Source organism: Hemiscyllium ocellatum, chromosome 31, assembly GCF_020745735.1.
Source record: "Hemiscyllium ocellatum isolate sHemOce1 chromosome 31, sHemOce1.pat.X.cur, whole genome shotgun sequence".
Lineage (NCBI taxonomy): Eukaryota > Metazoa > Chordata > Chondrichthyes > Orectolobiformes > Hemiscylliidae > Hemiscyllium > Hemiscyllium ocellatum.
Genome location: NC_083431.1, coordinates 26,657,652 through 26,683,452, shown reverse-complemented (window position 1 = coordinate 26,683,452; position 25,801 = coordinate 26,657,652). Strand labels below are relative to the sequence as shown.

Genomic DNA, 25,801 nt, shown 5'->3' with positions numbered 1-25,801 from the left:
CATAACTGCCATCCATCACATCCCCTTGCTCTTGCAGATTCCTCATTGCCTCCATCTGCCTCTCCAATCAATCCATTCGATCTGATAGGATTCGCTATCAACGTCATTTGTTGCAGATATAATTCTCAGTAACCCATAAACACTCCCTAAACTCCCACATCCAACAAGAAGAGCATATCACTCTACTAAGGGCCATTTTTTGCTTCTTTCAATCTACAGACCCAGAAAATAGCGTTGTCTTATTCCTCTACAAAACACTGCTCCAGGTGAAATTAATACTTATGGCTTATATTTTAAGTTTAATCGAGAGACATAGCTCAATAAAACATATAATCAAGAAAGAACTTTCTCTACTCACTACTACAAACTTATTTTAAGGACACGCATTAAATCCACTTAGCTGCTTCTGTGCTGTGACCGCTCCCAGACAGGTTTCTCCAAGATCAGTTGTGAAGTTCACTGTATTTTAATTTTTCCAGACACACTCCGATGTCCAGCGATACATTAATTCAACAGCAAAGGCAGTAATTGCTAACTGACAGTTAGCAATGTGGGTTGCTCTCTCGCTCGCTCTCCTCCACTGACCTCACCATGTGCTTCCTTTGTCTGTTGCTCTCCCTTTTAAATGTGATTGTTTTGACTTTTTTTCCCCCTCAAGTCCCAAAGCAATGCAACATCATATAAAACAGTCATTGCTGTTCCTCGAATTCAAGGAAATCACCTTCAACACCTAAGATATCTCAAAAAAAAACGTAGCAGCTGGTACAGCCAGAAATGTTTCCATCCTCCATCTTGAATTACCCAGAATTCCTGGGAGCTTGAGTTAACAAAAAAAATGATTCTACTTGAATTCATGTTTTTGTCTTCAACTTCAACATATCTGTTTCTGAAAAGGTATTATTGTAGTTTTTTTTATGTTTCAGTCTCGCGCCATGTCTCGGTTAGCAGCTGCACATAGAGGAGCTGTTCGTGCATTGCAAATGTTTGTTAGTCAACTTTCTGGACAATCCGAACAGCAGATTCCTACTTACTATAAGGAACTGGGTCAATTAATTCGGCAACTTTCTCTTTGCTCTGCCAAAATGGAAAGTGACATGGATGCTTCTATACCAGAAACCATTATTAACATCCTTCAGCAAGTTGAGGTAAGTTTTAATAAAAATTTTAGAAACATTAAAATGCAATATTACAACTTTAAATAAATTTGAATTTGAGTTTCTGTGTAACATGGGTGCCTTTTTAATGGTATTTATGAGCACACAAACATCCAAAATAGATATCAATTCATTACTATTTTTCTCTCCTACCTAATGGCTCCTTTCATTCACTGTAAAAGAGTTTAATTTACTGCTGCAACATGAAGAGTATTAAACCTCAGTTCATCAAGTTATTATGTATTTTTCTGATCTCTAAACTTGTTTCATTGGCCTGATTTTATGAAACCCCATCTTCTGCTTTCGGCAATTGTAAAGGCTTCACTGAAAACTTAAGTGCACTGACAATGTCAGGCAGTTCACGAAGTTCTATACCTGGAAAACTCTTGCCAGTATGCACAGTAATATTTTGAATTTTTGGGAAAAAGAGGTATTTATGAGAAGATATTGTGTGCAGTCAACCATTTGGGCAATTGGACACTAAAGCTGCTAAACATATCCTTTTTTGTTATCTGACTGTTCCCTAGCTGTAACTCTGATTTACAAGTGTTTCGAGCAGAGAAGCTGTGACTGAACCCAAATGGCATGATTGCTAATCAGTGACTTGCATGTACACTGTAATGGGGAGGCTTTGTAAGTTGTAAGACTTAGACACAATACATTTGACTGATCTATTTTGCTTTTCGCTGATTATGAAGGATAGATAGTATTAATACTAATACGTGTGATAGGGACAGTTTTTGTCAAGTTTTTGGGCATAATAAACAAAGAACAGATAATTAAAATTTGAAAATGTTACGAATCATGATAAAACATTAACGTCAATAAGTAGAAACATTTTGAACATCCATAAGTTAGATTAGATTTCCCTGCAATGTGGAAACAGGCCCTTCGGCCCAACAAGTCCACACCAATCCTCTGGGTGAAGAGTAATCCACACACACCCATTTCCCTCTGACTAATGCACCTAACACTATGGGCAATTTAGCAAGGCTAATTCACCTGACCTGCACATCTTAGAACTGTGGGAGGAAACCAGAGCACCCAGAGGAAACCCACGCAGTCATGGGGAGAATGTGCAAACTCCACACACAGTCACTCGAACCTGGGTCCCTGGCGATTTGAGGCAACAGTGCTAACTGCTGTGCCACCGTGCCGCCCCAAGTTGCTTCATGGATTGTTAGGACATTCACTTACTCTCCAGTTCCTCTTAGAATAATTTGCACAACTCCACTTTGGAGAGGCATTGTGCTTTCTACATTATCAGACAAGATTAAAAAAAGGAATCATTGTGACTTATTAAGAATCTAATAGGGTGTATTATGGAGAATGAAATTTTTAGGGATGGACAATGTTTTGGGAAGCCTCAAATGTAAAAAAAGAGGGCGAAAGTTGCACAAATGAATATTAGGTCTCCCTTGACTTCAAAGTTGTTTATTTGTGGATTTATCAGGACCTGGATTCACTGCTTGGGAGCCAACTTCCTCAAAGGAAATCAAATCAATTACTACAGAGAGCCCGTAGTGTTTCACCCCCGAACAGAAAAGGACCTCCAGGTAGACACAGAAGCCGTTCTGCTGAAAGATTACAAAAACCATCCATTACAAAGCACAATGTTTCATATGCACAGAAACAATTGCCTCCTCTTAAGACAGTGCAGATTGGTAAGTCAGTTCATTTCTTGAAACAAAAATCTCTTTTAAATCTGATGAGAAGAGGAATAACTTAAAGTGGGTGTTTGTGCTGTGACCAATTGCTTATCACATAAGTTAATAAATTATCTCTACTAAAATAATATTTGTTAGTGAAATGTAAGTGAAAACTTCTACTTGGTGTGAGCAGAAGTATGTTATTCTACTTCTGCCTTTATAGCTGATAATTATAGCAAGTCCTTTCTTGATCAAAATTAGATGCCACTCGAGGTGTGGATGAGAGCATTATCCAATGTAATCATGATTCCCTTTAACCTTTTAAGTTAGCTTGTTGTAGTTCAATAATCTGCAGACTTTTTTGCTCTGCGTTAGTTGGACTTAATGAAGGTCATGTTTACTGAAACTTGGGTTTCTTTCAACAACTTCTTAGGCTATTTTAATAAGATTCATGATATCTGCCTGTTCCTGTTTTTCTTCCTGTCTGTAGTGTATTGGATTTGCAAACATTAATTTTCAATTGCCTTTGATCTGTAAAATTCTGCAATGTCTAAGTTAATTGTGAGAACTTGGTCATGTAGATAGTTCGTTTGAAAAAATTCTTTTCTGAATGTAACTGATTGAAGCTTGTACATGAAAAATGATATAAAATTCCTCTTTATGTTGAGTTTGGTTCAGAAATAAAGAAGTATTTTATTAGTATATGAAAAAATGGTTTGAATACACTTGCATTAATAATTTGAACTGAATTATCAAAGAAAAGTAAAATTTTTATTGATTAACGTGGTTTTTCAATTAAATGTTTTTTAAAATATATTTTCTGCTCAGATGAAAGTTCGAATGTTGCTGAATCTCCCAGACCTCAGCTATGTGATAGAGAGTCTTTGCCTATCCAGGAGGAGCAGCAACAGCAGGAAGAAGGTCCTCTAACTCCTGACAGGGGTACTGTGCTGAGAGCTGGATTAGATGCCTTACAACGTGTTGGAGCCTTGAAAAAATCTGCTATGGAAAGAAAAGCAACAAAGAAAGGAGTGCTACTGCCTACCAGGTCATATGTAAGTTGTGTTCAATGATGATATATTGTAAGTGAATACTGGGGACAGAATAGCAGTGATTTCAAGAGGGTGTTTAGACAAGATGTAGCGAAGGCTGGGTAAAATGTGTTGCTTGGTGTTTAAATAGAGCAGCAAGTTTCGCGACTGCTATGCCATTACATTGCCAGTTAGGGACGATGTCTGATTGCCAACACTTGACTGCCTGCACAATAACCTTCCAAAGATGGTTTGGGTCAAAGGATGCTGATATTGATTAATTAGATTAGATTAGATTTACAGTGTGGAAACAGGCCCTTCGGCCCAACAAGTCCACACCGACCCGCCGAAGCGCAACCCACCCATACATTTACCCCTTACCTAACACTATGGGCAATTTAACATGGCCAATTCACCTGACCCACACATCTTTGTGACTGTGGGAGGAAACCGGAGCACCCGGAGGAAACCCACGCAGACACAGGGAGAACGTGCAGACTCCACACAGTCAGTCGCCTGAGTCAGGAATTGAACCTGGGTCTCAGGCGCTGTGAGGCAGCAGTGCCAACCACTGTGCCACCGTGCCGCCGGGAATAGCAATAGAAAGATGGAGTTAGAATTGGATGTGCAGGACGCAATGGGAGATTGGATACATAGTTATTAAGGCAAGTTTGGTAAGCTATGGTGAGAAATCTCACTCGGCCTCACAGTGGAAAAACTCTTCAAGAAATACAACACAACTTACACTTAGCCAAACAAAAAAAGTCATGAGATCCAGCCCATGGTTTCAAATTGATAACCCTATTTGATTTAGCTAACATTTAGTAAATATGAATTGCGTTAAAGTCGCATATTATATTGACTTGTAACTATATCATCATTTCTGAACAGCATTGTGAGTATTTCTATAAGAGTTGGTTCAAGAAGACAGCTGATCACCACCACCTCCAGAATAATTAGAGACTGGCAATAAACATTAGCTGAGCCATGTTCTGTAAAATAATTTTCAAAAATTCAAGTATACAACTTTGAGAAATTAGAGAATGAATTAGTGGAATTACTGGTGGAAATTCCACTAATGTCCATTGGAATTCCTAACCCTAACCTTCTGCTTTGACACTAATTTTTTTTAAAAAAATGACATTCATTAATGTAACTCCTTTTTCGTTTTGAAGGCTTTGGAGATGGGATAGATATGTTCAAGTTAACTTAAGACATTACTTAAATTTGCTTTTTGCTTCACTACCCTGTTACACATCCTGTTTAGTTTAGGTAGGTTAGAGTAAAGTAGCTTTATTTGTTGCTTCTGCCATATACAGCTGATACAATAAAAGTGAGACCGCGTTCCTCCAGCACCAAAATGCTATATGAACACACAGATTACACAAGAGTACAATCATACACAGAACAGCATAAACTGCATAGAAAAGTGCAAAAACATGCAAGACAGCACAGTAATTCCTGACAAGACAAGACACTAGACACAGTGGTGGACAAATTACAATGTAACAATGAATGACCATTCAGATTTGAATGGCTTCAAGTCAGCACAGAATTTACAATGTGCAAATGAATCCAAGGGAATTGACTCCTGGAAGATAATCTCTCATAGTTTTGACTTTGCTGTCACTTAACTGTAATCAGTGTGGGGGAAAAAGTTCCAAATCTTCATTTTTAAAGTTCATAATGTTTGCAAATAACCAGCTGTTATCATTAGAACTTGAATCTAATATTTGGGTGCAAGTGAGCAGATGTATGTGCATTTCTGACTAAATGTAAATACAGAGGCAGCAGTGCAACTCAGTATTGTCAGCTTTAAACTTTTATGAGCAGAGATTAGTTTCAAACCAGTACGTGCAACATACATGCAGTATTATCTAGGTCTTTTGAGATTATATAATGAATAATTGCCAGGTATATTGCTGGCTCTTGAACATCTGGCTTTATGTTGCTGTTTTAGGATTGTCCATGCTACTTTATTGAGTCTCTTGATTATATTGAAAGCTGAAGTAATTTAGTCAAATGCCATTTATATTTATTTTCCTTTCAATTTATGGAATTAATTTTAGCAGCCAAGAGGACAGAATAATCTTGAAATGCAAGCCTGTTTTCAGAAATCCACAGTAAGCTCAGAACTAAAGAGGTATCAGGGACCACCTAAAGAAAGCAGACCTCCGTGGATTCCAGGATATCCCACTTGTCCTCTTGGACCTTCTAAACGGCAAGTAATCTGTGTACAAAAACCAAGCATATTATCATGTTTTAACAAATGTGCATATATCCTCCATTTGAACATAGTTATTTTGTTTACTGTGTTAATTACAAAAATTAAGTCTTTTAGTTATTTAAAAGAACCATTCTCATCTTAAAGCAGTATTTTATAAGTATGAAATTGTGTTTTTATTGTGGTTGCAGCAGTGAGATATGAATTTTGCCTATTCTTCAAATGATGGATTACATAAATTATGCTTTAAAATGTTAATGCATCGGTGAATAAACATTTTTCTGGTTACTTAGAATTCCGTGGAAGAAACAGAAAACAAAATTGGAGAGCCAGAAATCTAAACCAGCAGACAAAAGTCAAATTTGCTTGTTCAAGGAGATGGAACAAGAAAGGCAAGAAGCTGCTAACACTGAAGCAATCAGGTAGCCGTTGCTGGTTCATAGGATAATTACAAATGAGGAAAGCCATTTGGCCCATTTTCATTTATTCAAGGAAACTTGAATCCTTTCAAATGTAATGTTCTGTTCTTTATCAAATAGTTCCAGGGATTTTGCTTCTAATATTTCATGATTTTCTACATATAGCTCACTATGCCAAGAGTAGACATCAATACTGAAATTATCTTTTGCTAGTGTGAAATGTATTCTGCTCCTGCAGTTTAATCTAAATTAATAAGATGGATTATATACTGAAACCCAGAAACAAAGAAGATAGAGGCAGGAGTGGGCCTTTCAGCCCATCGTATCTGCTCCACCATTCAGTGTGATCATGGCTAATCCGCTATTTCAGTGCCGCATTGTCTCAATCTTTCCATGAATATTGCCACTTTCATCTCGAGAAAACTATTTCTTCATTAGGCATGTGCAGTGACTTGGTCTTGTTATGATCCCACCTGATGTTACAACTAAACTTGTCCGATCCCATGATTTGGAGATGCTGATGTTGGATTGGGGGGTACAAAGTTTAAAAAATCACACAACACCAGGTTATAGTCCAACAGGTTTAATTGGAAGCACACTAGCTTTCGGAGTGACGCTCCTTCATCAGGTGGTAGTGGAGGACTCAATCCTAAATAGATCACACTGTTCTTCAGTCGACAGCACAGAACTATCCTAAATTTGACAGAGTGAGGATTGCTAGTGTGGGAAACAATAATGCAGTGCCTTTCTTTAAGTGAAAGTATAGACAGTACTTATTTCTTCTTAATCATGTGCCACTGTCCATGGAGTGCTTTAGTGTTATTTCTTTTTACAGCACTGTTATTCTCAAGGTTGAGGTTTATTACTGTTTTCTTTTGTAAGAAATAGATTAGTAGGACAGAAACTGAAAGACTGCAGTTCCTTTATTAATTTCCTTTCCAATTCCATGATTTTCTATACATAACTTTCTATGTTATCCCCTGGAATGCAATGCAATAATCTGTGTTTACAAAGTCAACAAGTAATGGTGTCTTGTACTTCTAACTGGTATGAATTGTCAAAAAATGTGTCAAATAGCAGAAACCTTTTACTGCTGTGTGATTTGCTCTGTGGAAGACACAAGTACCATTTTATTACAAGAATGTAGGTTGGAGAGCGCATTCAATTTTTTTTTCATGGAGGAGAAAATACTCCTAAATGCTGTTTTAATGTGAGGCAAATTTAATGCATCCTATTTGTGAAAACTGATTTTAGGTTGGCTTGGCTTGATTCTGAGACTGCCCGCAGGCTGAGGGAGGTCAATAAACTCTGCATACAAGAAACAGACCGAAGAAAGAAATTAAGGTACAATTTCTGTAACTTCTAATTTTTATGTAGATCTTAATCATTGGTGACTTTTATGCAAAGTATGAGGAACTAGTTTGAGAAGGGAAATGGTGAATTTCATTTGAGTGTTCGGTGCTTCCAGTTATTTATAATTTTGAGGGGAATAAGTTGGATCATTAAGCCACAGAAAAGTTACAGCACATAAAGAGGCCATTCAGTTCATCATGATTGCCAGCTGAGTAAACTATTGTCCATTCCAATTCTGCTTTGCAGCACCTGGTCTGTAGCATTGCAGGTTATTGCTTTTCTGGTGCAAATTCAGGTTCCTTTCAAATTAGTTGAGGATTAAAACATCATAAGTGATACTATGGATGATTTTAGAATATTATTTAGTATTTTTTCTTCAGAGCTGAAGCTGACTCTCCCAACAAATGGATTGCAAAAGCAGAAGAAGAAATTCGTGAGAAACTTCAGCCCTTGCTGGACAAAGCACAGGTATCAAATAACTAATACTTCTAAGTGATATAGTTCTTACTCACTTTGCTGTTGGAACAATTAGACTTTTTAAAATTGTGTGTATTGTGAATTTACAATCCTCTCATTATCTTCTATTAAAATGCTATTGTAAATATTGGATCTAGCACTTGATCTCTGCTGATAATATTGCAGAAACCTAAACAGTTGTGCTGACAGCATTCTCCGAATGTTACATGTAGGGTTTATGATCAAAGTGGGCAAAAAATTGGCAAATGGAATACAATATGGAGAAATGTGAAGTGTTCATTTTGGAAAGGTCATTTGGATGAGAATTTAGGAGGCATGTTTATTAGGTTTGCGGATAACACCAAAATTTGTGGTACAGTGAATCATGAGGAAGATTTTTGATCAATTGGGTCAGTGGGCTGAGGAGTGGCAGTTGCAGTTTAATTTTGATAAAACATACTTATACAATTAATGGGAGAGCCCTGGGTGTTGGTGTAGAACAGAGACCCCGGGAGACTATACAGAGCATAGAGACCATAATTCTTTGAAATTTGCATCACATGTAGACAGGGTGGTTACGAAGGTATTTAGCAACTTTGTCTTATTTGCTCAGATCTTTATTTGCTGTAACTCAGTATAGGAGTTGGGAAGTCATGTTGAGGTTGTACAGTATGTTGGTGAGGCCACTTTTGGAGTACTGTGTCCAGTTCTTTTACCCTGTCATAGGAAAGATATTAAATCAGAGAGTGTTCAGAAAAGATTTACCAGGATGTTGTCAGGAATGGAGAGTTTGAGTTACTGGAACTTTTTTCCCTGGAGCATAGGAAGTTTATAAAATCATGAGGGGTATAGATATGGTGAATAGCAAAGGTGTTTTCCAACAGTGGGTGAATTCAAAACTAGGCATATTTTTAAGGTAAGAGGAGAAAGATTTAGATTGGGTTGGGATATCTGGTCGGCATGGACGAGTTGGACCGAAGGTCTGTTTCTATGCTGTACACCTCTATGACTCTATGACTATGACTGTATGAGGGGCAACTGTTTTTAAACGATTGTTCATATATGGAATGAACTGTCAGAGGAAATGGTGGATGTCAGTACAGTTACATTTAAAAGACATTTGAATATGTACATGAATAGGAAAGATTTGGAGGGATATGGGCCAAACTCAGGCAAGTAAGACTAGTTTGATTTGGGAAAATGGTTGGCTTGGACTCGAGGTCTGTTTCCAAACTGTATGACTCTGACTTAGATGAAGAAAAACTGCCAAAAGCTGCAACATAAAGGGACTTGGGTTACTTGTACGTGAAACCAGAAAGTTAGCAGAAAGATGCAGCAGGTAATTGGGTAGGCGAATGGAATGTTGGCTCTTTTTTTCAAGGTGGTTGGAGTACAGGAGTAGAGGAGCTGAAAATGTGTTGCTGGAAAAACGCAGCAAGTCAGGCAACATTCAAGGAACAGGAGATTTGGGCTTATGTCCGAAACGTCGAATCTCCTGTTCCTTGGATGCTGCCTGACCTGCTGCGCTTTTCCAGCATCTGCAGACCTCACTTTCTCCTACTGGAGTAGAGGAGTCTTACTGCAAATGTACGAGGTGCTGATGAGATCACATTTTGAGTACTGTGAGCTATTTAAGAAAACATAATTTATTGGAAGATATTCAGACAAGATTCACTTGAATAATCCCAGGTATGGATGGATTATCTTACAAGCAAAGGTTAAACAAGATGGGATTCTATTCATTGGAATTTTGAAGAATGAGGAGTGATCTCATTGAGGCATATAGGATTCTTTAGGGGCTTGATAGGGTAAATGTTGAGAGGATGTTTCCCCTCATGGGAGAATCTAGGACCAGAGGGCATAGTAGCAGAATACAGGAACACAAATTTAAGATTTAGATGAAGAATCTTTTTCTCTCAAAGGGTTGAGTGTCTTTGAAACTCGCCACAGAGCTGTGGAGGCAAAGTCCTTGTATATGTTTAACACCGAGATCAATAAATATTAGAGAAATCAATGATTATGGGGAAAGGGCAGGAAAGTGGGCATGAGTGATCCAGCCATCAACCTATTGAATGGTGGACCATGCTGGAAGGGCCAAATGGCCTACCCCTGTTCCTATTTGTTATGGTCTAAGTAACTGTTCATATTTTTAAAAAACTCTCATTTATTAAAACCTGAGGAATGAGATTCCATACTAGTGATGGCCAATTGTCAGTGCTGGAGAGGTTGGTTGACTGTTACAGACATTTGGAGAAAGTGAAGACTATAGATGCTGGAGATCAGAGTCAAAAAGTGTGGTGCTGGAAAAGCACAGCAGGTCAGGCAGCATACAAGGAGCAGGAGAATCGAAATTTTGGGCTTAAGCCCTTCATCAAACGTTTGTCCATTCCCATTTATGGATCTTTTAAGTAACAAGGTTTGACTTTTTCTGGTAAGATTAGTTTATATCTACCATGCAAATACAGTAATGTGAATGGCGTCATTGCAATCCTATAAGGAAGGAGCCAGAGATGCTGTTTTCATAATGTATTGATAGAGAGCTGCATCCTGGGCATTTGTCAGTTTGACCAATCATCTGTTTGCTGGAAATTTGTACGCTAAGTATTAGTGAGTACTGGTAGTTTCACAGTTACTTTGGCAGAAAAATATGGTGACATAGTTACTTTTTGAACATCAAAATTAAGGGCCATGAAAGTTTTAAAAAATTCATTAATGGGACTTGGGTGTTGCTGGCTGGCCAGCATTGATAGCCCATCCCTATTTGCCCTTGAAAAGGTGGTGGTGAACTGCCTCCTTGAATCACTGCCGTTCACTTGCTGTGGGTTGATCCACAATGCCGGTCGGGATGAAATTCCAGGATTTTGATCCAATGACTGTGAAGGAACAGCGATATATTTCCAAGTCAAAGTGGTGAGTGGCTTGGAGGGGAACTTGCAGATGGTGGTGTTCCCAAGTACCTGCTGCCCTTGTCCTTTTAGGTGGAAGTGGTTGTGGGTTTGGAAAGTGATGAATTTTGCTGGAAATGTGAACAATAGTAATGCATTAATAACTTGTGAAATTACTAAAGTTTAAATGCAATACTAAATATAGTGGCATAAGATATCCCATTTACAGTGTTGCAGCATAACTCAGAGATATCTTTGGCTGACTACCGATTTCTTTAATTAAGTTGCTCATTTCTCCGCCTCAGTCAGGAGGGATTTCAAATGCCATTTCTTGGGTCAAATCCACTTAGATTGTCTGCAGCAAAATTTTGAAATCTGTCATTAGTAGAATTTATGGCTGTCACATGTTTGTCAGCCTAGGAGGACTGATAAAACAATGTGAAGTGCCAACATGAAAATATGAGTGACTGCATTTTAAAAGGTTATGAAGTGCTAGTCTTTGAATTAACCTGCAGATGTGTCATAATGCTATAGAAATGTGGGTTGTTTATTTTCAATAGGTTATAAGTGATTCTTGGGAAAAGAGAACTCGAAGCAAAGAGTGTTCACTGCAACATCAACTATCATTACAAGTTGCTGAAAAGGTAAACAGCTTTATGAAAAAATGAATGGCACTTCACATCCAAGCTGACAATGTAAAATTTGAACTTGTTACACTGCTGGATGAGCCTGTCATTTTGTCACATTCTTGGACGAGACCTATTACTTGTTATTTAAAGAAATTTGAAATCCCAACTGTGTAGTGCAAGAATGAAGCATCATGATTCCACAGATTCGAACTTTTTTTTAACCATAGAGTCAAACAACACCAACACTAAATACTGTTTTAGGTAATCTCCTATAACCTGAAAGGGAGAATCCATATAACTACATGAGTTGCCCTCAATTTTAAACTGAATTTCATATTATTTTGCAGATGTAACTAAAATGGAGCCTATAAATTGGCCGCATGGTTAAATGTTGCCAAAATTCCTTTGAAACTCTGACTTCCTCATAGAACTGAATTATTCTTCTAGGGTTGGTTATGGATGCTGCCATAATAGGATCAGGCTAGCTCCAAGTTCTGTGGGCATGATCTTCACCCAGAATGGCACCCATGTGCAGAACCTCTTCTCGTTTGTGTGGACAGTGTCGATCCAGCAATGTTACCTTTCAGTAACACAGACTGCTGCAACCACTGTGCCTTTGCTTATTCTCAACTTTTACACCTAGCCCCTCATCTTCACCTTGCCTTTTCTGTGCAAGTGGATTCAACTTTCACAGAGCTCTGATTGCACTGCCTCTCTTTTTTTTTTATATAGTTTTAAATAAAAAAAAATGTTTGGTTTCAAATCTGTTTCAGTCTTCGTTTTTCTTAGCAGGTGGGAGAGCGAGTTTTTTTTCTATTTCCATTTTCCATTAGAATGTGACTTAGAGAACACAAGATTTGATACCAGATTCCATCACAAACTGGGCAAATATGTAACTTGGGTACCTGCCTTAGAAAAGTAAAACTTGTGTTGTCAATTTTTTATTTGTTAATGAATGTACAGTTATTTAATTTCAATATTTTAAATCATCAGTGTTTTCAAGTTTGAGAATGTCAGAAATCTAAATGTAGGAATTCTTGATTGTTTTATAAAACAATGTTGTATTTTCTATATCTGTCTTTATCATTGCCAACTCTTTCTATGCATTTGTGCATGCATGTTTCAACTTTTTGTCGACAATTCATTATATTCAATCTTATGATGTAATATTTAGGCCTTGTAAATATCCAGGCAGGCAATGACTAATCTGTGACCTTATCCAATTTTTGTCTTGATTTGCAACCTCTTATAAGATACTTGAGCACCTATAACTAAGATAAACTAATTGGCGTATAGTTCTTTGATTCTGCCTTTTTAAAAATAATTGAAATCACATTGAAATTCTTAAAATACAAAGGATAAGTCCACGATTTCAAAGGCTTGTTTAAAAAATATAGACTAGGGACTCCCAAAAATCCTAATATTTTTAAGGAAATGGGTTGAATATCTCACTCGCTGATTGACACAAAAGTAATGGCATTGTTTTGTGAAAATGTTCAGCTTGAACCTAATTCGGCACAAATTGTGGTGCTTTGACAGAATATTTGTACTGTAGAATTTCAAAAGTAAAAGATAATTACTTTCATTTTTAGCATACATCTTCCCTGTAAAAGCATAACCATCCTAACTATCCAGTTGTTGAGAATATATTACAAATGCAGTTGCATGTTAATTATAAAAATAATCTGTTCTTACAGGCTGCAGCTAGTGTGGACCTCCTTAGTGAAAAGCTATTGGATGAGCTGCTGGAAGACACAGCACATGAGTTATTGAATTTGGAACTAAATGCAAAAACTCATTCAGAAGCTCTGATGATGCAAGAAGGCACTACATTAGAGAACATGTTACAAAGAATAGAGGAAATGGAAGTAAGTATATATGATTTTGCACTCACTGCAAGGTATTGACATTGCTGATAACTTCAAAGAAAGCTGCCCACAAAGATCTATTTCTGTGGTGTAAGTTTTACTTTCCTCCTTGATGTGGTTTTACCATGGATTGCAGTGCTTAACATTAAATTTATTTTGTAAATCAATATATTGATTGGAAGGTAACAAGTTATATTGAAACATCCAGTGTAGTATTGAATCTGTTTAAATGCTCATTGCTAAAGGAAAAATGCATTAATTATATTGTTTTCAAATAGAAAATTTAGTCCTTAAATAAAATTTCACCATTTGAATTTACCATGAGAGACTTCTAATAGTTTTACAAATTACTTTTTAGTATTTGAGTTCTGTAAAAGTAACAGTATGACTGAATTTATGCTTTCTTTAACTATTTTATTTCAATATTTTTGTCAGAGGTACCAAGAGGCAGTTTGCAGAAGAATTTGCCAGATTGAATATGCTGACCCAGACTTCTGGGCTGAGGAAGAAAAGCAAGGTAATTTACCATGAAGCTCTGAATCTTATGTATTCTAAAATAGCTTGGACTTTAGAATATTGTTCTGACCTTTATTTGCTAACTTGGTCTGTTTCTTTAAGGCCATTGTCTGTGGAGAAGTGGCATCATAGGAAACTATAATTAATTGTAGTCGTTTTTAAATTCTAAATCTGCTTCAAATATCTGCTTCATGATAAGAATGACCATGGTGAAATGATTTAGCATTTGAGTGTTCTTCAAATGGAATATTTATTTGGCTGTTCCGTGGCATTGATTGGAAAGGGAAGAGGTTAGAAAGAAGAAAAGATTGCATATTTCTTCCATGAAGAATATTTGAAAAGTTGTTTGTAAGCGATCTCCTCCGACACAGTGAAGTAACTTTTATTTTTGTCTTCTCTCTGGTGAAGTAATATTCCTTATCAATCAAACATTTGATTTCCTCCCCTGACATATCATTTTTACAAAAGTTACTGTAGTGTTGATATAATCTGGGGTGGAGCTATGAATTGATGTACATTTTCAGAAACCTAAAAGCATCATGATAATTATTAGCCTGATTCTGGTGGTTGTCCAGCCACACACATAACAAGGTGGAGAGCAGTATTTATGCTACTGGGTTCTTTGGTATTTTTGTCATGCAATTACAGGGGAGCCTCGATTATCTGAACGTAATGGGCGGACACTATTTCATTCGGATAATCAATTATTCAGTTAATCGATTAAATGCCTTTCCTCTGGGGCTCGGAGTTTTTAAAGTCTGTTCCCGGTTCAGGAGACTGCAGCAGCAACCCCCAACAGCGTCCCAAATCTGTGCAACACTACCCCTCCCCCAACCCCTTACAACACCATCTCCTGCTCCCAACACTACCCCCAACCCTGTGCAACATCGCCCACCCGCACCCAACCCCATGCTACATGGCCACTGCCCCAACCCTGTGCAACACTGCCCCCCCCGCCCCCGGTACCACCCCCCAACTCTATACACCCCTGCCCCCTCTCCCAGGGCAGCAGGACTGGACACCAACAACAAGGCTGCTGCAGTTGCCTTTGTCGCACACTCACAGCCACAGCCACACACACAACTTTCTAGTGCAACTTTATGATTCCACCTCTGCCCTGTACAGGACAATGTTGGTGAGATTATCTGGGGAAGGGGAGTTTAGGGTACACCCCTCTGTAGAACTCCAGGCAAAGTGTGGGGAGAGAGAGAGAGAGAGGGAGCGCGGGCAGTCAGTCATTTGGAGACGGTGCCTGTTTAATCACTAAACAAAAGACACGATCACTATTGGAAACACATTTTTGATGTAATCTTTCCATTGGGACCTTGAGATCATCTTCAGATAATCTGATTTTCAGATAATTGGTATTCAGATAATCGAGGTTCCCCTGTATGTGGCACAAAATGCTTGCCACCGCTAGGATCTTCTGATGTTTGTGCTGCTGGTGCCTTATTAAAGCTTAGCTATATGTCACTTCAGACATTGCAAGCCAGGAGCTGTCAACCAACATCTAAAATGTGGATGATCAGGTTATCATGCTGTCTTGGTGTTCAAATTGACTGTTGCGTTTAAAACAGTGACTATCTTGTATTTATGGTCCAATATTTTGACCCCTCTTATCAACAGAACCTCTTTGCATCTATCCTATCTAAGTCTCTGTAACATTTAAAGAGACTTATTAAGTTACATTACAGCTTTCCCTTCTTTATAGGAAGAGCTTCAGCCTTCAACCCTTACTGATGAGTGTTACCATTTAGTTCTGTTATCATCTTTGTAGACCCTTTTGTGTTTGTTCCACTGCTAAACTATAATTGGAATCCAGAGCTCTGTACTCTGTAGTTACATTTTAAATGAGAAACTGTGATGTAATATAGTGAAATTGTAATCTGTGGTAACTATTGAATTTAAACGGAAATATTACGAGACAATAACTCTTTCATCAGAATGATTTATTCAAATAAATTGCCAATAATATTGTAATATAATTTATTTTTAAGGTATCGTGGTTTGTCAGTACTCCTGTCTATAGGAAATAACTATCACTAACAACATTTTGCGGATTTGGAGATACTGGTGTTGGACTGGGGTATACAAAGTTAAAAATCACACAACACCAGGTTATAGTCCAACAGATTTAATTGGAAGCACTAGTTTTCAGAGGCTGCTCCTGATAAAGGAGCGGTGGTCCGAAAGCTAGTGCTTCCAATTAAACCTGTTGGACTATAACCTGGTGTTATGTGATTTTTAACATAATGCGGAGTTTTAGAATCTGTGCAAAAGGCATCCATGCTTATGAAGTGCAGAAATGAAACCTGTTCAGCTTTTGAATGTTTTGGCGGAAAGAAAAACTCACTTGTATATGATGTACATTCAACTGATATTTCTGTTTTCACAGAAAGAGAGTTTGTTTTAATTGATACAAAGCCACATACTCCGCAACCTATCAGGATCACCAGAACAGTTGAACAAAGTGAGCCAACATTGGACAGAATAACTCAGAAGTCTTTGGAAGCTGAGTAAGTTGTAAATGTAGTGCTTCATTTTGGTAATATATTTGTAATGCCTTCTATCCCTTGCTCTCTCTGTGTCCCCATGCTAGTTTCTAAAACATTACAGATGTAGTTGCTGTTGTAACTGCTATTGAAATGACATTAAAAACAGGTACTTGAATATTATTCCCAGACATCTAGTTGGAATTATCAGTGGATTGATCCTATCAATAAACCATTACAACAATCTGTGCATGGTATTGAGAAAATATTCACATGTCATTTCTACTGCATCCAAAGGATGCACCTTTACGTGACCTTTTTATTTTATTTGAAATCTTGTGAATACTTGAAATAATTTAGAAATAATTACAACGCTAAATAGATGCATGAAGTTGAAGCTTTTCACCTTGCATTCATTAGGATTGATTCACAAGAAAAACAACTTGAAAAGGAAACAATTTATACAGCATGAGGAGAGGGTGCTGAAATAAAAGCAAGACACTGCAGTGCTAGAAATTTAAATTAACAACAGGAAGTGTTGGTGAATCACAGGCTAGGCAGCATCCCTGGAGAGAGAAACAGAATTAAAGTTTTAAATCCCCTGACATCGGCTCTAGGGAAGTCTTGAAAGGACCATGCATAATGGTGGCCCAGTGGGTAAGAGGCGGCCCAGTGGCTCAGTGGTTACCATTGCTGCCTCACAACGCCAGGGGCCCGGGTTTGATTCCAGACTCAGGTGACTGTCTGTGTGGAGGTTACACATTCTCCCTGTGTCTTCATAGATTTCCTCTGAGTGCTCTGGTTTCCACCCACAGTCCAAAGATGTGCAGATGGATGAGTGCTCATTTATAGAAGGTGAAATATGGAGGTTGTCATTGGGTATTAGGAGATTACCGTTTCATTTTCCATGAGTGTTCATGATCAATCTGTTACAATGAAATTTGTTTCCTGTCACTTATAAATTATGATCAAGGTCAAGTTTAAATTTGCTTTAATAACAATAAATGTGTTACTGTCATACTATTATTTTAATTCAGCCCTGCTGAAGATTTGGAATTGAGTGGAAAGCCAGAACCTGCTTCACTGTTGGAGCCATTAACCCAGAGATTATCCAGGAAGAGGCAGAATGGGATTGAACTTTCAATACCACAAAAAATGTTTCACCATATACTTGACTATCGTGAAAGATTTGACCAGCATCTAAAAATGATTTCACATGAGGCTGTAGGGAGCTTTAATCCATGGTTAATTACTGAAAGGTAATTAATAAATTGCATCTTGGGCAAGTATTGTACTCCATATATTGTCCTTATTGTTTGTTTAGTTTATATTACTTTATGTATATGAAAGCATTTTTAAATAGCCCATTATAGTTTTGCAAAACCAATTGAGTTTGTTCCAAGTTTCATCACTCCTTTACAGTACTTAACCCTAAGTACTACACAAATTTCAATTATCTGCCATTTATTTTTCACTTCAAAAATAACTTTCTATTATGTACAGTATCAGCAGGTCTTTGAAATTGCTTACTTTTCCTTCAAGCTGGTTTGAAGTGGAAATGGGAAAAGGAATATTTGTCCTTGTAAGAAATTGCACCTTTAGGAAGTTATGCCTTTAGGATCGGAAGAAAGGGAGAATGTGGCTTAATGTGGAATGTATCCAGCATTTTCTGCAATTTTGTTTATAAATTCCAGCTTGAACAAAGATTGTTTTGAACGTGTAGATATTATAAATATGATCTTTATGTGCTCATTGATTTGCTACAACTTTGAAAATGGTGATGCATTTCTATAGACAAAAATTCAAAGTGATTTGAAATGTGTGGTATTTGAGATAGTACTAAACAAATAGAGCTTGTAGATGTTGTCAGCTTTTATTTAGCTATTCAAGACAGGTTTTCAAAAAAAAATTGAACCACAGGAGATATTAATTGTAATTGCTTAATGTATTTGCATGGTTAAAAATAGAATTTGTTTCAAAATGATCACACCTGAATGTGTTTCAAATAACTAACTAAATAGATGCAATTCTCAAGTTTAGATAATGATTGTATGGTAGATTTAATTTGATTTGCCTTGTCTGGAGTTAATGTTTGTAATTATATTGTCTGCTGTCTTGTCATTCATTCTAAAAATATGCAAGGTAATTTTGTTTGACTATCATTAGTTGAGAGATTTGGTTAAATACATTTGCCTCTCTGCTTAACATCAGTTGGGGAGATGATGCTGTTATGGTAATGTCATTGGACTAGAAATCTAATGTTTTGGGATTTAGTTTTAAATCCCAACATGCGAGATGGTAAAAGTTGGATTAAAGAAAAATTTGGAGAAATAGTAATGTTACCACTGTCCATTTTTGCAGAAATACAACTGGTTCACTAAAAAAGCAAATTTATCATCTTTATCTGATCTGACAGCAATGTGTTTTATACTTAACTGCCCTCTGGGAAATTAGGGAGTGACCATGCTAATTAGTGATGAATTAAACACAAAAATCTTGTGCACGTTAACAAATTATCTTCTATAGAATAAATTTTGTTTTAGATTATCTGAAGTAGTTAGAGATTGTGAAATTATGTCTCAGCTGGAAGGATACCAATTTAAGCACCTGCTGATAGAAATAACCAGTTTAATTTGCACAAGCTTTTAATCATTGCAGGATTTTGCAGAACAAAAACAGCTGGAAGATCTACTAATGGAGACCAGGCCTATGATCTGCAATTTTTTATTCCAGTACAGTCATATAGTCATAGAGATGTACAGCATGGAAACAGACCCTTCGGTCCAACCCATCCATGCTGTTCAGATATCCCAACCCAATCTAGTCATACCTGCCAGTGCCCAGCCTATATCCCTCCAAACCCTTCCTATTCATATACCCATCCAAATGCCTCTTAAATATTGCAATTGTACCAGCCTCTACCACATCCTCTGGCAGCTCATTCCATACATGTACCACCCTCTGCGTAAAAAAAGTTGCTGCTTAGGTCTCTTTTTTTATATCTTTCCCCTCTCACCCTAAACTTATGCCCTCTAGTTCTGGACTCCCTGACCTCAGGGAAAAGACTTTGTCTATTTATCGTATCCATGCCCCTCATAATTTTGTAAACCTCTGTAATGTCACCCCTCAGCCTCCGACGCTCCAGGGAAAACAGCCCTAGCCTGTTCAGCCTCTCCCTGTAGCTCAGATCCTCCAACCCTGGCAACATCCTTATAAATCTTTTCTGAACCCTTTCAAGTTTCACAACATCCTTCCGATAGGAAGGAGACCAGAAATGCATGCAATATTCCAACAGTGGCCTAACCAATGTCCTGTACAGCTGCAACATGACCTCCCAACTCCAGTATAAAAATACTTAAATCTTCCAGGAACTTTAAACCCCATAAACATCAGAACGTATTGGCTTTTGTTTAACTGATTATTGGAGAATTAACCATCTTAGTTGTGTTCCAAAAGGCATAGTCCTTTTAAGATGAAAACATAATGTTGATATGGTCATTTACAAATAATTTATACAATGGTATTTAAATTTTTACCTGCAATTTTCCTGTTAGAAATATCAATCTTCTGACCATTAATAACTTTTCTGGAGTGAATGAAAAAGATTTCTTTGAGTGGCTCTCTTGTAACCTCCATTGAATCCAGAATGTATTACTTTTACGTGCTGCTAAATGCAGGTATCTCGGGCGTCTTTCTACATCATTCAAGGAATGCTTGGTGCAGAACCATGATATTCATAATTTTCAATGAAAATGGTTACAAGCTGAAATGGCCCATTTTGCTGTGCAGCTATGTATTTGTGCGCTCTGACATTTTTCAAATTTCTGTTGTGCCGAAATTCCCTATTTCTTCGAAATATGAATGGTTAAGTAATAATAGAATCTATTCTCCTGAAGCATTATAACATGTTGATAAATCAAAAGATGAACTTGTTAAATGCAAATGTAGCTCTTAATGAAAATGTTCTTGATGAAAATGTAGCTCCTACAATGAAGTTATAACCCTGGACTTTCAGTAGATCAGCGTCACACAACATGCTTGAGAGAGCAATAGCCCTCTGCAGAAGTTTTTAATCTTCATTTTATATTTAGTTTGTTTGAATACATCCATTCTTTTAAATAAAATGATTGTCTTGGTTTGAAATGAGATGCTAAATGTAGCTTTAATTTTTTTCTGGAAGTGTTACGCATTGAAACAGTTGAAAAATCTAAGCAAGAATATTATTACAGGATGCAAAATAGTGAATGTAATTTCATAATCCAAGACTATTTGCTAACCCAGGATAAGCATTCCAATTATTATTGTGTTGTTAATTTCAATCTGTACAAGTTCACTTGATGGACTGGTTAACTGCTGATACGTACTGTTACCTCCTTTTTTTTTCTCTCTATCTCTCTCCTAGCTTGGCTGAAGAGCTAATGGATGAAGGTCTAAGTGATGTAGCAGCTGAATTGCAAAATGTATGTGAGGAGTATGCAGAAGCCTTGTTCACTTCTGAGTTTGTGCCGCCTGTAGAGTGAAAAACAAAACAAAACTGAACATGCCCTAGCGTCACTGGCAGCGGGATATTTAATGCGTCTCCTGAATTCTCCAAAGAAGCCTAGAAATTATCACCTGAAAACACATGACTAAAGCATAACTTGTACATTGTACATGTAATGTTCATTACAAATGATTGCATTGATTGTTCTTCAAATTCAACTTAATGTATAACAATTCTTTTATTTTACCTTTAATCTTGTCATAAATTTTTAATGATTTAAAGTATTAAGGCATTAATTTCTTTTAATTAACTTAACATGTCTCAAAGTAGACTTTTAAAGCCATATAAAACCTGCCTACTTTCACCAGATTTCCCTTGTTTCATTTCAAAGTGTGTGCCATTTTGACATTTTAAAAACTGATTTGTGGTCCGTGCTCAGATTGGATGAATGGACCATGTCTTCTGTACGATTTATATCAATATATTTCCCTGTTGCAGTGAATACTGAACACATTAATCTCATCATCCCTGGTGACCAAGAAGTATATGTGTAAATGAAATTTTACTTTGGATTTTTTTCCCCTTCAGGACAATTAAAGATGCTTGTTGCTTTCACAGTTTTACTTTTTCCAGTTTTGAGTGTTATTTAGCAACAGTTATGTACCCTGTTTTCCTGTACACGTACAATATTTGTTTTTCTGTTGGTCTTCAAGTCAAACTTTATGGTGATATTTCATGGTTGTTGTGTATATTTGTTCTCTTACTCTCCAGGTGTCCAACTAGTAACACCTTTCTGTAGCTCTCGTCTAGAATAATAAAAAGCAGTAGAATAAGGTGCACTTGTAGCCAAAATGTGAAGGTTAGTGTTAAATGTCAGGTTTCAGGATAGATGCCCGGAAGTGTTTCATTATGCAGAAAATAGTTTGTAATTGGAATGGATTGCTGGAGTAAGGTTGATTGACTCAGGATACTGGATTTTTTTTACAGGAATGGCAAAATCCTATAATGGGAAGATAGTAATACAGTCAGTTCTGATACAATGCGATAGTTCCATTCTCATACCATGTCACATTATAAGAAAATCGCACGATAGCCAAGCTATTTAAACCAATGGGTCTGGAATCGCATTATAGCTAATGGGTACAGAAAGATGAGATCAAACAATCCATAACATTATATTTATCTGAATCATCATCTCTGCTATTTTTGTGAGGTCTAATGTTTTGGTAGCAGTGAACCAAGGCAGCCAGACTTATGTCTGAAACAAATAAAGCATTTATAATTACATGTATTGAGTTGGATGGGATTGATGGAGATCTTATTTGGGGAGGGGGGTGGTGATTTTCTACAGCTTAGTTTATCTTTGGCTTTAGAAACATTTAATTTTGGAATACTTTCTAGTTTTTCTTTATCTATGGAGATCTCAAAGTGCTTTCAGTTGCTGCTGCTAGTGCTGAACTGATGTGGCCTGCTTTTCTGAAATATTGCTTTCCACTGTTTCACACAAAAAGAGCACTTTTTTCTTGAACCCATGCTAAGTTTCAGCTGCAGTTCCTTGTCAAGCAGTCACACCACTTAGTTTCAGATCTACAAAAGTCAAGCTTCCTCTATTGAGTGCATGTTGTGCTAGAAATTGGTCTTATATTACATCTACACTGTATTGACTTTTCCTGGCTATTCCCACCTGTTTACTACATGCGTGAGTAATTTGCAATGAGCGTAAGCTATTGGACATAAAATGTAAATGTAGCTCCATTAGAATTGTAGCTAAATAAGAACTAAAAGAGCTAAAACAGCATTTAAAGTAACTCATTGTGTTAAATGTCTCTTATGTTTCTGAGAGAAGTCATAATATGTATGTTGAGAAAACGACATGTTTGTATTGGAATGAAATTATGTAGACTTGGGTGATAATTACAAATAAGCTGTCTGTCCTTCAAAGACTATTGATTCTTGCATGTAAGAAATCTTGTGGCAAATGTCCAAATCAAAAGTTTTAGGCTGTTACTGATGGCAGAGTGATAAGTTTACCCCCTAGTTTGGCATTTGAGGCTTAGCGAATTGAATATTAGTTCCTGTTTGGCAAAAATGTTTTGGAATTAAATTTACGATTATAAGAGATTCCTTATTTTATTAGCAACATGGCAGAAGCATTAACTGAATCCAATATCTGCATTGTTTTCAAATTTCAAACTGAAATCTTCACAACAACCACTTAATTTTTTAATCGTTATTTAGGTCATTGAGCATCTTCGTCCTTGTTCAGTGACCTGACAGCGTAAAATGATTGTTTTCCTTTGCTTGATCATTATTAGAAACTTTCTGGGGTGTTTGTATTAACTTGGAAGGAATTTTGCTTACGTTTAATCTAACTTTTCAGATGAATTTGTCAACTGGGTGCCTCGGTAAGTAAGAAATATTAGATTTTGCAGGTCCAAATATGCTTAGTTCTGGATAAAATGTCAATGTGTGCATATAACTTTATACTTCACTGAAACCACAGCATATTTAAAAGCTAAACCTTTTCATTGCATCCAAGGTACATTTTTAGATCATGCATTCTAACATTGAAAATAAGTCCTATATCAAAACTTGTCTAAGAGCTACAGGTGCAAGTTATTCAAACAATATATATTTGAACTAATTGACTAATAGATAATGTTATAAACAGCTGAGTTTTACCCGGTAAAATGATTTAATTTCCCCACAATTTGTTGTAAAATAACCGGGACTTCTCAAGCTGATTTTTGAATGTAACATTTAGCATGATGCATATGTTGAATGTAAGTGGGCAAGTGAAAGTTCATATTATTAAAAGGAATAGGTGTGCAGCAAGTGCAGCCACACAGATGGACCAATTATACCTCAAAGATGTGTTGCATCATCATTCTGGCAACAACTCCTGATGCAGCCTGGGTGTGGTATGCTGTGAATCTTGTCTCAATACCATGCGTACAACCATTCAATTGGAAATGGAAAAACACTTAGAAACACAGGTCACTATTTAAAATAAAATAATGGATTTGGGAAACCTTTTTTCTGTTCTGAAAATGAACTAAAATAATTTTGTTTTTAAATGAAATTTAATTGCAACATTCACACAAATAATTGATTTTTGATTGTTATTTACACTTCTGTAAGGAATTAGTGGAAAGGAGAAGGTCATTTGGTTGTATGAGCCTGCACAATTGATAAGAGTATTGCTGTCCAAAAATCTATCCATCTCTGTCTTGAATATATGTGATGGGTGAGAAGTAACAGCACTCACAATAGAGAATTTCAAAGGTCCACTGACCCAGTGAATAAGTTTTCTGCTCCTTTCAGACTTAAGTGGTTAATCCCTTATTAAGAGACAGTGATTTCTAGGTCTAGAACTTCTAGCTTGGTGCAAGATGCTCTAAGCATTTCCGGTGTCAAGTTCAAAATGTATATTTAAGTTAGATTATTTTTATTCTAAATTGTAGGCCTAGAGTATTCAACTTCTTTATACGATAATCCTCTCATCTGAAAAATGTGTGTGCCTTGTGTATTTCTTTTCATTCAAGCAAGCAATTCCCAATGAGTTTTTAAAACCTAGCTTTTGCTGCTCAAAAAAGGAGAACTCAAAGTTAAATAACTTAAGTGGATCTTTACACAAATTATAAATGTTAAAAGGTATGATTCTTTGATTCTGTGGAGGAACACATAATTTTAAATAGTATTAGTTTGAGATATTGTAGATTTGTAATTATTTGCTGAGGAATGGCAGATTGAAGTTTGTGTGCATTGAAGTTGGTAAATTGATCCCTTACATTGATCTTAAGCTAAAATTCAAAATTCATAAGCTACCACAAAGGTTTTCATGCTTTCCTCAGTGAAAGGGTGTATTTCTCATGAAGTTGCATGACCTCTGAATTATTTTTGCACCTTGAAAAAATGCCAACCATTCAAGTTCATTACTCCATTGGTAACTTTACCTATGTGCTGCTCTCTGACTGACTATATGCAGTAAGAAGTCCAGAGTTTGAAATCAGAATACATATTTTCGGGGGATGGAGGGAGAGATAGTTAATTGATTAGAGGCAAGTATTAACCTGACAACACCATAACTCTTGAAGTCCTTTATGTAGAGTTCAACTTCCTTGCATAAGTTTGGATTAGACATTCAGTCCATATATGAAACCTTATTGAAATTGTATGTTTGCTTGTAGCTAATTATTTTAATGCTGCAATTTTGTGTTAATAACATTTTCAAATTTTTTTGGAAGGTTCAATTCCTTGGACATTTAATACAGCTTTAACATTGACAGGTATATTTGTAAATATCTAACTGGAAAATGTATTCATGTTTTGGAATGAATTTTTAAATGATATATTTTGGGTGACAAACATTTTGTGAAGAATTGCTTTCTATATCTATAAATGTTTATGCAATAAACATTTTTGTGTTGTTTTCTGGTACTTGTGGTTTGGAGGAATCTCAGTTCTTCAAATTTATGTATTTCAATACACACAATTTCTCTATGTAAGATATTCTTTCACCTGATGTGAGAAGCTCTGAATGAAAAACCAATAGGTTGTACAAGAAATTCCTTAACAAAGCTATCAGTAGTGGATTTGAAGGAAATCAAAATAAAGTTGAATCCCATCCTGATCTACTGCA

General features: G+C 36.6%; 1 protein-coding gene across 2 annotated transcripts in view; it reads left to right on the top strand.

Annotated features, from left to right (window-relative positions):
* Window positions 1-25,438, top strand: part of kiaa0753 (KIAA0753 ortholog) — a 41,940-nt gene extending 16,502 nt beyond the window's left edge. Inside the window, exons 6-18 of one of the 2 annotated variants that reach the window (XM_060848471.1) lie at window positions 924-1,145; window positions 2,608-2,818; window positions 3,632-3,858; window positions 5,907-6,055; window positions 6,352-6,480; window positions 7,732-7,821; window positions 8,211-8,298; window positions 11,732-11,815; window positions 13,498-13,668; window positions 14,104-14,185; window positions 16,580-16,700; window positions 17,714-17,935; window positions 21,079-25,438. In XM_060848471.1, coding sequence (XP_060704454.1) covers window positions 924-1,145; window positions 2,608-2,818; window positions 3,632-3,858; window positions 5,907-6,055; window positions 6,352-6,480; window positions 7,732-7,821; window positions 8,211-8,298; window positions 11,732-11,815; window positions 13,498-13,668; window positions 14,104-14,185; window positions 16,580-16,700; window positions 17,714-17,935; window positions 21,079-21,196 — 1,914 coding nt within the window. In that variant the 3' untranslated portion in view covers window positions 21,197-25,438. Of the gene's footprint in view, window positions 1-923; window positions 1,146-2,607; window positions 2,819-3,631; window positions 3,859-5,903; window positions 6,056-6,351; window positions 6,481-7,731; window positions 7,822-8,210; window positions 8,299-11,731; window positions 11,816-13,497; window positions 13,669-14,103; window positions 14,186-16,579; window positions 16,701-17,713; window positions 17,936-21,078 lie in introns of both variants that reach the window. The other variant, XM_060848470.1, reaches the window with a different exon arrangement.
* The last annotated feature ends 363 nt before the right edge of the window (window positions 25,439-25,801 follow it).